This window comes from Perognathus longimembris, chromosome 16, assembly GCF_023159225.1.
Source record: "Perognathus longimembris pacificus isolate PPM17 chromosome 16, ASM2315922v1, whole genome shotgun sequence".
Classification (NCBI taxonomy): Eukaryota; Metazoa; Chordata; class Mammalia; order Rodentia; family Heteromyidae; genus Perognathus; species Perognathus longimembris.
The window spans coordinates 35,610,808-35,623,344 of NC_063176.1; the positions used below are offsets into that span (position 1 = coordinate 35,610,808).

The window sequence follows — 12,537 nt, forward strand, 5'->3', positions numbered from 1 at the left end:
TGGTATAAAAATTCCTACAGTAAACCTTTGTGAAACTTAATATAACATATTGAACCAAACAGAATTATAGTTAAGAAAGGTCACAATTAAATGACGTCCCTTTTTCTTGAGAGTTAGTTTCTCAAACACCCAGGCTTTTCTACCTTTTTCTAGTGATAGTGTTTTTTTTTTCTTTATACAAGCCCATTTTCTTTCACTTTGAAGAAATGAAGTGCATTTGAACTTCATCTCTTACCTACAGAGATATTCTATATCTTAGCAAATGTTATCCATCCTTCTTTTCTCTAAAAGTTGCTAGTATAAATTTGATTTATTTACTTATCTTTTTTTGGGGGGGGGGCTATCAGACTTGTATTCCAATCACATCCCTGCTTTGCAAGGATTCAGTGTTTTGTTTTCCCAGCCTCAGCCTCAGCTTACCATCTCTAGAGATTGCAGTGGAGTGAGCTATACCTTTATTGGTAGCCCAGGGCCTTGGTTGGCTTGTTCTTTCTCCTAATAATCAGCCATAAGATTTTGTTCCTTATCACTAGATGATTTTGATAACTTTTCATTGACTTATAATATTCCCATTCCCTGGGTAATTTTCATTCAGCCATTTATTCATCTTGGATTAGGTATATACTGGGAGATTAAAATGGACCAACACAGCCCCAGGCTTCAAGGAGCTTGGTACAAAGAGGAGTCCTCTTTCCCAGTGCATCCCTCCCATTTCCTCTGAAGGCTTCCTCCTGGTGCCATAGGGGTCCCTGAGAAGCAGAGCCTCCCAGCACCAGCATCTGTGCTCTCTAAGGGAAGACCTACTCTCCTTCTCACCTGCACATCATTTCTCTTGGTATCTGTTAGGATATTTGTGCCCCTGTCCAATCCAATCGTGTTGACGAATAGGGTACCTGTAGCCAGAGAATGCCACAGGGAAATGGCATCTGTAGGCTTCCTGTAATTGCTAGGATTGCAGGTGAGCACTAGCAATTCCAGCTTCTAGCCATACAGATGGAGTCTCACAGACGGCTTAGGTTGACCTCGATTTGCTTGGTCTGGAACTGTAGCTCAGTAGTAGTCTATGTGTCCAGCATGTGTAGGGCCCTGGGTTCTATCATATACACTACTTTTTTAAAAAAGTAAATAAATAAAAATTCAGAGTATTTTCATTAATGTCTTTGACCCTTACAAGACTATCACATGGCAAAAAAGACAACTATTGGGGGCTGGGGATATGGCCTAGTGGCAAGAGTGCCTGCCTCATATACATGAGGCCCTGGGTTCGATTCCCCAGCACCACATATACAGAAAACGGCCAGAAGTGGCACTGTGGCTCAAGCGGCAGAGTGCTAGCCTTGAGCAAAAAGAAGACAGGGACAGTGCTCAGGCCCTGAGTCCAAGCCCCAGGACTGGCCAAAAAAAAAAAAAAAAAAGACAACTATTACTTTCCACATTTTAGAAAGGAAACTGCCAAGCCTGAAGGAACTGAGTGGCCTTGAGGCTGTTGTTATAGTGGGTCTATACCGTTTTCCCCTGGTTCTTTACCTGGGATTTTGCCCTCAATGCTATATATTTTCACCTCCCCATAGCTCCATTCCCCCACTTCTGCCTCTAACCATGCCGTCATATTGACAAAAATCTTGTTTGTCCATGGAACTGGGTAAAAAATGATGGCCTTCTCTTCTCCCTTTTTCCCTCCCTCCTTTCTTTCCTCCTCCCTCCTTTCTTTCCTCTCCTCTCCTTCCTTCCTTCCTTCCTTCCTTCGACTATATTACTTTTTAAAATTTCAGAGAGAGACACCTATTTATTAGCCAGTGATTGATGGATGGATGGATGGATGGAAGCCAGGGCTTTGAGCATGCTAGGCAAGCACTCCACTAAGCTACATCCTCCCAGCCTTTTGAAGGATTGGCAAGCTAGGTAATCTTCCTTTCAGTTGCTTACTTTACACACACACACACACACACACACACACACACACACACACACACACACGGCTGCCTGTTAAGTCAAGAACCTAGCCGATTTAAGGAGTCATGAATTAAAAATTCCAGGAGCAAATGGATAAGCAGGTAGGGAGAGGAGGAGTGAGAATTGGAAAAGGCCCAGCCTGCCAGATACTCAGGATGAAGAGTCACCAACAAGGACTCTAAACTACAGGCACTGAGAGGATTCAAGTACATACAGTGCCAGGCCAATGCCCTATCTCATAGCTCCCCCATAGAATATATACACACCTGTTCTAATGGTAGTTGTTATTCCCATTTGACAACGGGGACACAGAGAGGTGGAGCTTGTGTAAGATCACCGGTAGTACATGGTACAGGCAACATGAATTCATATCTGTTGATCCCTACTTCCACCCCAAGCTCTGCACAATGTAGTAGGAAGCTAAGAGACTCTCAAACCTCTTTCTCTTCCCCTAGACGGGGGGCTATAACATGCAGAAGCCTTCTAGAAAATGTTTTCTTTTAATAACATCTCGTGCTGATGACAGCAGAAGAGAAACCATTGTTTCTCTCATACCATTTATTTAATCCCTAACTAGAATCTATTTCAACAAAGTCCAAAACATTGCAGACAGAAAGCAAAATATTAAGGGAGAGGAAAAAATAAAACCAACGGCCTTGTAATACAGTATCATGTTGGAAGTATGTATTTTAATACGTTTTGGTTTTTTCCCTAAGCTGTCTTGAAAAGAAAATCAAATAAGTGCCAAATCTGTTGACTGTACAAAATTTAGGACTGAAGGCTTCTTTACAGTTTGAAATTTTTTACATTTCGCTTTCCAAAGTTCACTGGGAACGTGTTAAACACAGTGGGTAATGTTTCCACAGTGACGCCAGAAGTGTGTTTGAAAGTTTAGCAACTGGCCAGAAAGTATTTATCACTGAAACTTGGCACACTGTATTCTCCACCCCACCCCATCTCCCCAAACCATTTATTTGTTCCAGATTATCTCCCAAATGACTTAGATGTCACGTTTTAGAGAAAAGAGAGCCATAGAAAATATTTTTATGAATAACTGTTGGCCTGCGGCCAAGTCTTCCTTAGAATCTTTCCAAGTGAAGGTGGTCCGGCTCCTCGGCAGAGTACAGAGAAAGTGGGCCCGGCAGCCAGTATAGGAGAATCCTCTCTCCAGAGCTGGGAGCTCCCCTGAGTCCTTAGTCACTCTGCCGCATTGAGGTGCTTATGACCTCTGGGTGCCCAGCATATAGCTCCTTAGGAGGGGCAAAATGTGTAGCCTCAAAACCATGGATTTTCATGGACACATAGAGTTAGATGACAACATAAAAGGGCCATGCTATCATCATATGATGGAATTTCTTGGCCCAGTTAAGTAATCATGACTTTTCGGGGTTGGAAAAACCTTGGAGAAGGACCTATGCTATGGTAGTATGCCTCAGCCTGTAAGCTAAGGAGAATGACAGGACTTCTGCTGGTTCCTTGGTCCTACCCCACTCAGGCCACGGAGACAGATGCTCTGGTGTGGAGCCTGGAAATCTGCTGTTAAGCTTTCTAGATTTTCTGCTGAGTGGGGCAGTGAGCCCTCCAAGGAACCATGTCCCTCCCCTATTTTTATTTATCTGTCGTTCCTCTTAAGTTATTTGGCCTAAATCAGTATCACCCAGGAACTATGGTCTCACCACTCTATCCCAATGACTCCCTTCAAATGTCAGTATTTGGGGACTTTGGTATCTGTCCCTCCAGGAAGCTTCTTAGGAGTTAGCCCCTGGTGCTCTCATTTTGCTTCCTTAGACCTGGTATGTGGTGAAATTCATTAGTCATTTTCTGAGTGGGCTCAAAACTAAGGTTGGTGTTAGTTGATTTTCTGGAGCAGCAAAGCTAGTCCTAAAGGCTTGGGTCTCCTGTTCTCTTGAGTGGGGCTTCCTCGTAGTCTTGCTGGTCACAGGACTTGATTCATTTGTATATGCCCATCTTTGGCTACCTGAAATCACAGATAGCACCAAACCCTCTGTACACTGCAATAGCACAGCAGCCTTCTTACAACCATGACAGTGCTGGGTTACTTCTGGCAGGGCATACACACAGTGTGCATTGGGCTACTTCCAATGGGGAGTGCACACAGTGTGCATATGCCAGACAGAGAAAGCATTCATTTCCTAGGTGTTAATGAGCTTGATGGCATGAGATTTCATCATGCTACTCAGAATGAGCATAGTTTAATTTATGATTTGCTTATTTCTGTAATTTCCATTTGGTACTTTTGGATCATAGTTGACCGTGGGCAACTGGAACTGCAGAAAGCAAAACCATGATAAGTAGAGGACTCACCAGTAGTGCTGCATTCACACAAAAAAACAGAGTATCTGAAAAAGGAGGCATACAGGCTTATAAAATATACAGAATGTTCATTAATACTTCCTGGTTTGGAATTCTGAAATTCTAGTATTCCAGGTTTTCTGCCATTTCTTTCCATCAAGCCGCTAGTCTTGACAAAACAGGATTGAGATTTGGGGACTTCATAATCACCAGACTTTTTTTTTGCATTGTGGAAAGGGAATGTAGAGGATAAGGGAACTCATTTCCAGGACAACTGTATGCTGTGTTGAGAGCTAGCACTCCATCACACCTGCTCACACTCCAGCAGAGGTCTTCTAAGCCCTGTTTGGCATGTGAGGAACCCGAGCTACAGAACAGATGAGAGCAGTGTTAAGATTTCAATCTGGCTTTCCCTCAGGCCCTGCTGGCTTTAAAGGTACACACGGACATAACATGGTAACAGCATCCACCAAAGCCACTACAAAACACCCGAGTGCCTTTCTTCCCACTCTGTCCCCTACTGTTTCAGTCCTCTACTCTCACTCTCTCTGCATTACAATCACTTCACAAGATGCTCTATGCACCTGATCTTAGCTAACAGAATAGTACAGATACTAGGTGATTTGTAATAAACAGAGTCTCTTGGCACAAGGTTCTAAAGACTGTGAAGTTCAAGAACAAGGGGCTGTATCTGGTAAGGGTCCCCTTTACAATTATTAGTCCGTTCATGAGGGTGGAGCCACCTGCCACTAGTCCTCACTCCTCAGCAGTGGACTGTTTCCAGCACATGCTTTCTGGAGGACATAGTCAAACCTTAGCATGCCCTGTAGGAAGTTCTCTTATAGGGACTTTCCTACTTCCTCCAACTCCATCTTCAAGAATAGACTGCCTTGCCTTTTAGCATTGTTAATGGATCAGTCTGATTTCAGCCTTTTTCCATTAGAAGGACAATGCATCAATTTTTCTTGGTTTATGGAACTGTTCTCCTAAGAGTCTGGAAGAGAAACATAGAAAAACAAAGTTGTCTGTGGTCTGGGTTACATGATTAGCTTCCCTTAGGGGGCTGACGTTAGCACACTTCTACACCATGCAGGCATGGTGCTGGAGGACCACGACAGGCACATGTTCCAGCACTGAGTCAGTCCTCTTGGACAGTCTCTGAGGAGGTAAGGCTCTAGGCTGTCCCAGAACTAACAAGACCATTGTATCCAGAGTAAGGGCAGGACCAGGACAAGAAGCCAGAGAGTCTCCCCAGCTACAACTCTAGAGTCCTAGAATGCCACCTGTGGACACACAAGGCTTTAGCTGCATTGCCTAGAAGGTTACCAAGTGTGAAGATGCTGCTCATAGAAGATGGTTTCTCTCTGCTCATTACTACCCCAGTCTTGACTGTAGTGCATACCTGCCCTACTACCCCAGTCCTGTCCGTAGGGCACACCTGCCCTTTCCTCCTTTGTTGCCTTTGTCTCTTCTTGCATCTCTCTTACTCCTTCTGCCTAGAGGACGGAACAGATTGGCTATGGACTTTCTGGAAAGAAAAAAGAAATATCTGGCTTCTTATTCATTATCAGGGGAAATGATTAGCCAGGGCTGATGAAATAGATCAGTGGTGGAGGTTTGCCTAGCATTCACAAGCCCTGGGTTCCACTCCCAAAACTAGAAACAACAAACCAATTAGCTAACTATAGAATTTGATGACACTCTCTCTTATCTTTACTTTTATTGTTGTTCTTGTTCCTGGGGTTTTGTGGGGTTGCACTTGCCTGAGTGCTGCCCCTAAGCTTTTGTGCTCAAGGCTGGCTCTCTACCACGTGAGCCACAGCCCCACTTCCAGCTTTTTGGTGTTTTTAATTGGAGATGAGAGTCACTTGGATTCCAGGACTGGCTTCACTCTACAATCCTCAGATCTCAGTTTCTTGAGCAGCTAACATTACAGATGTGAGCCACAAGTGCCTGGCCCTTTATTATCTTTGACACTTCTCCCCAAGGACTCAGTTATCTTGAGCCTCCCTAGTCAGGTGACACCCTTTTTAAAGTTGAACCTCATTTGAGAGCAGCGGTTGCTCCCCTGTCTGCAGGTGTAGTGATGAGAAAACGCACAGGCATTTCTTACATTGTGAAAAATAATTCTGACTTGTCTTATTTAGTACTGGACATTTCAAGTCCTTGGTACAAGGCTTTGTAAGAATTCTGCAGTGATGACTCCAAACCTTTTGTTGTGAAAATGCAAGCAAAGCTGGAAAACACATAGGTACCAGGCCCTGCTACCCCCTTGGGGTCGGGGGAGGTCGCAGCCCTATGAACTAACAGGCTCCTCTCATTTACTTTTCTCCTCCAAAGCCCTCCAGGATACAAATCTAGGAGAGTGGTGCTGGACTGGGCAGTATTCTTGCTCTTTTATTCATTAAGAGAGATTATTTTTAAAAAATTAGTACAGTGATCTGGGTTCCTTTGCATTTTGAACTCTGGAGGTGGTAATGACAGGTCTGAGCCTTTGCCTCTGCAGAGTAAATAACTGCACCTTTCCATATGTGGGGCATTTAAGCCTAGGTTTATCTGCTCTTAGTGGTGATAAAAACTGGGTTAATATTGAGAGTACAAATTCTGTGTTAGTATTCACAGTTCATTTTAAAGAACTTCAGTTGAAAAGTTTCCATGGTTGATTTGCCTGACAGGGTTGGTGGAACAGATTCAGGAAGCTGTCCTTGTGTTGTGTTTATTAGTTTCATTTATTTCCACAAACCTTAGATGAAAGATATTTGGCATATTAGGAAGAAAAGATACTTCCTGGTTTTCTGGGGCAGGTAGAAGGAACTGTTTCAATGCAAAAGATCTTCTATAAGAGCTTTTTCAGCCAGGCTAGCCTGGACTCCATGCTTTGTGCTGCACACGTGGTCAGGAAATTTTCCAGGTGTGAATTGCTCCAGGCAGGTTTGCATGGCAAGGAAGTACAGCTTTTTATGAATTAGAGGAATTTTACATTAGGTTCCATTTTCTGAGATATTAATATTAGTCTGTGCTCTTTACTAACCTTCTTGCCCTTTTTTCTTGAAAGTGACAGTAACTTGACCCTTAGATTTTTGTACTCTTGATCATCAGCACCCCCCATTTCCGAAGCAGACACTCCAAGTCTACCTCCAAGAAACAGTCCTGTGTGGTTAATAGGGAAACATTTGCTATGTTATTAGGTGTGCTGGGAATTCAAAGCCAGTGCATATGGTTTGCTTTAGGACACATTTAGAAATTACTTGGCTGTCTGCTTCTAATAATGTTTCATTGTTTGTTTTGGTAAGTAATTAAAAGTACCAATTCTCCTGCCCTGGTCTTCAGGTGATAGTTCAGAGAGAGTGAGCTAACATGTTGCTGTTAATTTGTTCCCTAACCCATCCTGTGAATATCAATGCTAACCACAGTGTCTTGTGTTTTTGTTTTTCTTTTCCTTTTCTTTTTTTCCTTTAAATCAATGTACTTTTTTTCCTGTGTGAATAATTATATGTCTAGAAACAGCCATGGAGTGATTTTGCTGTTCTGAATGGGGGAAAGATTAATAGTGACATTTGGAAGGCAAGTATATTGTCAGATTTTAGATCGTTTAATATATTTGTTTTCCTTTTCTGCATGGCTGTGGCTGTGTATTTTCTTCTTCATGAATATCATGCATTCTACAGGGACAGGCGAAGGGGTTTCTTGCTAGGGTGGTGCAGCTCACACTTCCTTTGCCTTTTTTTGGTGTCTCCCATCATGAATGACTTCAAGCTGATGGCCCAAGGTCCTCTGTTTTCCTATAAGAGCAGGCGCTTGCGCAGAGTCAGCACCCAGCAGCCATTGCATGCCATCCTCTGCCTAAGCTCACACACACTGTCTGACTCTTGCTGGGGGCTTTTTCTCCCCTTTGATTTGTAACTCCTCCCCATCATACAGTAACAAAGACCCATTTTCCTCTAGGACCTGCATGCAGCTACAGTTAACCCAGACCCCAGTTTAAAGGAGTTTGAGGGAGCGACCCTACGCTATGCATCCTTGAAACTCAGGTAGGACATGAGAAGGGGGTGGCAAAATGTGTAGTTTTCACAACTAGCAACTGCAACACAATTCTAAGACCAGTTTTCTGGTTTTGCTTTTGTCTTTCTAGAAATGCTCCTCATGCGGATGATGATGATTCTTGTAGTGTCAACAGTGACCCAGAAGCCAAGGTTTGTACAAAACATGCCTTCAGTGGCCAGGTTACATTTTTCCATCAAAGTAATGACTGTAGGTAATGACTTATTTTTGTACAAACCAGCATCACCAAGCCACATAGGAAGAAATTACCCTCATCTTCTCTTTCTTAGTCTCTCAGGCACTTTCAGAAAATCCGTAGGCCCCTTGAGATGTGAGGCTATTTCTATTACCACCAAGATTGCCGGCGTCTCACTACCTTGGTTCTTTGCACAGTGTACCCAGTTCGGGTTGTTGGTTTAACGGCCCCACCTTCCAAAGGTTTTAAAGATCCCTTAGTCTGCCATACAGAGCCATGGCAGAGAACAGTAATGGGCAAGGTGTGATGCCCTTCATGTCATCCTCTGCCACAGCAGCCTCTCACCACTCACTGCAAGGTGAGAGGGCTTTGCCGTCCCTGTTATGAACACAGGTTGAAGGCACTGAGGGATGATGAGCTGTGAAGGCGAACTTGGCCCCATTTTCTCTAGGAATTTGGATGGACACCAGTGGGACCACTGTGGGTATGTGGCCTACTGCTCAGAGCCATGTGCTGAAAAGGGTCCCTGGCATGGGGTTTAAAGCTGTGTAGTTACCAACTTGAAACTTCCCATAATTTGCTTTGAATTCATGTTTTGTAACCCAAGCCCTGGATTGTGGAGTATGGCCCAAAGGAATTGGGGGTTGGACTTGTTCCCAGCATCACTACAACCATGCCTACCTGGGTGGTTCTCATCTGCCTCCCCGCTTGGGCAGCCCAGACCCTGCTAGACATCTCCATCTCTGCCCCTACTCAGTGACTCCTTCTGTCTTCCACACCCAGTTGGGGGCCTGGCTGGGAGCAGACGCACACACCATCACCTCTCACACAGAGCATGGTAGTGGCCAGCCCAGCCTGCAGTGGCAGCACTGTGGTATGCTAGCAGGTGACTACTAGGGGGAGCCTCTCGCCTGCCCATGACCCAGGGGTGATACTTTTTCTGTTGTGGTACTTTAGTACACTATCATATGTTAGGGTGATGGGCCAATAAGACAAGGAGTTTTCTGACTGCCAGGACATGGTGCCTCTGTCTCACTGGCTGCTGATGTGTGCAACAAGCCATGGGCAGGGTCCTGGGCATCCGTGGGGGGTTTCACTCAATCTGCAAACATTCTTGCTGTGTGACCATGCTAAAACACCATGGTGAGTCGAGAGTGCACAAGAAAGGAAAATAATGTGTTTTAATGCTTTCTTTTCCATTTTTCCCCTATCCTTCAAACAGGTGGCCCTGCATTTTTATTCTGCAGATTTCATTTTTGTTTATGCATATGTTGTTGGCTCTTAGTACTTAGCAGTCATGGAGAGCCACCTTGGACTCTTCTTCAGCTCCTTCTCCTTTGGAAGGGATTCCAGGTTCTTTTTATTCTGAACCCCAAAGTGATCTGGGCCTCTGAATAAGAGTCCTCAGCAGTAATTAAGGGGAACACCCACTTAACATGGTGGTTCTAAATCTTGTCTTCTTTACCAGAGCTGCCATCTTGCCACCTGGCTCTAGGGGGTCTGCGGGACCAAGGAATCTCTACTATTTCTAGTAACCCACTCCCTCCTGAGTACTCTCAAGTAGGACTGGGCGGCTGCTCCAGAGCCAGTGACATTCAGGGCAAGTCCTTAGGCTGTTGCTGACATTCAGGCTTTTACAGAGATAAGGCAGTAAAGCTGCAAGGTGGGCTGGGAATTATTTGCTTTGCTACCAGGTGCTTTACAAGGACTGTCACCAGAGGCTAGAGGAGGAGGAAGGGCAAGAGCTGCATATCTCTGCCCCCAAAGGCTGGGAAAGCAATGTGGACTTGACAAGAATAGGTAGGAGGGTGGTGTATGGACATGAAGCATTGGTGGCAGAAACAGAAGTAGTTCAGGTATTCCTCACAGGTACAGGGGTTCATCTTCTTTCCTTCCTGCCCATATTGCTTCCTGCATTCTTTTTCTGTCACCTTCTTGCTGTCAGTGTGTCCACTCTTGCACCTGTTAAGAATTTCGCTGTGGGCTGGGAGTATGGCCTAGTGGCAAGAGTGCTTGCCTCATATACATGAGGCCCTGGGTTCGATTCCTCAGCACCACATATACAGAAGGTGGCCAGAAGTGGCGCTGTGGCTCAAGTGGCAGAGTGCTAGCCTTGAGGAAAAAAAAAAAAAAAAAGAAGCCAGAGACAGTGCTCAGGCCCTGAGTTCACGGCCTAGGACTGGCCAAAAAAAAAAAAAAGAAGAGTTTCGCTGTGTTAATAAGGAGACTTAGCTTTGTCAGAAGTTATTGGAGCCATGCTTTGTTTTTTTAAGTGGAAAAAAAGAGTTTTATTTGAATTATTTATACCCTATGTTCAGTAAAAGATTTGAGAAGATCAATTAGTTTTTTCAAAAAGCATAGAAAATATAAGCAAATAGTCTATGTATTAATCTTGGCTGAAACAATATAGAGAAAAGGAGGAGTGTACAGAGAAAAAAAAAATAGACCCAAACTTTGAGATCCGTTTCTGAAACTGACCTGCAGGTGGGTGCTTAATGAGAAGAAAATTCCCATTGACTACAGATAGTCCCTGGTTTTAGATAGTTAGAAACTATCCAGTCTTTGTTGTTCAACTTCACAGTGATGATGTTTGAGTTTTGAATTTGTATTTCTCCTGTGGGGGAATGCCATGCAGTGTGATGCTCTCTTGCATGCTGGCTGGGCCTTGGTGGGAGACAGCTGCAAGCAGATCACAAGGGGAGACAGCTGGACTTCACAGCAGTCTGTTACAGTAGGGTGCTTAGTAGGTTCCATGTAGTAAATGCATTTTTTACTTATGATAGGCTTTTCCAAGTATAGCCCCCCAATAAATCAAGGAGCATTTGCATTTATTCACTCCAAGGATTTGTAGGGTGAGTGGCATGAATCCCTAGAAGAGCAAATTACTTTTTTTCGTGGGGAGATGCTAGGGTTTGTTCTCAGGGTCTCACATTTGTTAGGCAGGCATTCTACCACTTGTGCCATGCCCCCCGTCCTTTTGGCTCTAGCTGTTTCTTTGGACAAAGGTCTCTGTGCTTTTTGGCTGGGAAAGACTCAGAATAAAGGCCTCCTACCTATGCTTCCTTCATAGCTAGGACTTCAGGCATGAACCACCAACACCAGCTTGTTTGTTGAAACAGGTTTTTGATAATGTTTAGTCTGCTCTGGCCTTGTACTTCAGTGTCCTTATGATCTTCATATCTCAAGTAGCTGGATGGCAAGCATTAGCCACACCTGGTGCAAGTCAGAATCTTGACAAGATATTTACAAGCCTACACACCGGCATCCTGAAGGTGCCTTTGTTATAGAAAATCACTGTCAGTGTTAAGAAATGGACAGCAGGTTGGGAGGAACAGGAGTTGAAGATGTGCTTTATCTGAACTGTGCTGCATTAAGCAACACCTTCTAGTTCCTTACCCACTGGAAAGGTTTTCTCACTTTCCATGTAAAACATTTGTAGTCATGAATATGTGTGTTGAGTGCTAACTTTTTGCTAAGCATGGTGCTTTTAGACTTCCATTCTGTTAACTGGTCCTCATATAGAATTCAACAAAGTAACATCATTGCCATATTGCAGATAGGGCAACTGAGGCCTGGGAAGTTAATTAACTACTAAGTCAGAAGCAGGATCTGAAAGCAAACTCTTTGGTTCCCGAGACTGGGCTCACTAGACTGACCAGAGGAAAATTCTTACCTGGGGTTTCCTATAGGGGCCACCTTGAAACAATGTGGTCAGAGAGCTCCCTGACATCCGGAGCATCTAGAAAGAGGTATAGCTTCGGAGTTTGCTAGTTGTTTGGCGTGGCATTCGTCGTTGGAAGCAGAGTGCCGACATGAATTCACAGTTCATTTTGAGCAAATCGGTCAGTAGAGGATGGTGTCTGTTTTCTGCTCTGACTGCAGAATCTAGAAGTGCAATAGATGGACCACCATCTTCTCAGACCTGCTTGGTAGGCTGTTGCTTGAAGTTGGGCTGCAGTGGAGAGAACCCTGCAAGGGAGGGATGGATGCTGGCTGTGTACTCATTGGTGCTCTCAGCCACCCAATGAAAGTGG

At 44.3% G+C, this 12,537-nt stretch overlaps 1 protein-coding gene across 13 annotated transcripts in view; it reads left to right on the forward strand.

The window, feature by feature from the left end:
• Positions 1-12,537, forward strand: part of Apbb2 (amyloid beta precursor protein binding family B member 2) — a 277,295-nt gene that overhangs the window by 180,077 nt on the left and 84,681 nt on the right. For 9 of the 13 annotated variants that reach the window (XM_048364644.1, XM_048364643.1, XM_048364650.1 and 6 more), the window contains 3 exons: positions 7,768-7,830; positions 8,212-8,297; positions 8,399-8,459. In XM_048364644.1, the coding sequence (XP_048220601.1) occupies positions 7,768-7,830; positions 8,212-8,297; positions 8,399-8,459 (210 nt within the window). The remainder of the gene's footprint in view (positions 1-7,767; positions 7,831-8,211; positions 8,298-8,398; positions 8,460-12,537) is intronic. The other 4 variants (XM_048364652.1, XM_048364654.1, XM_048364655.1 and 1 more) reach the window with 1 other exon arrangement.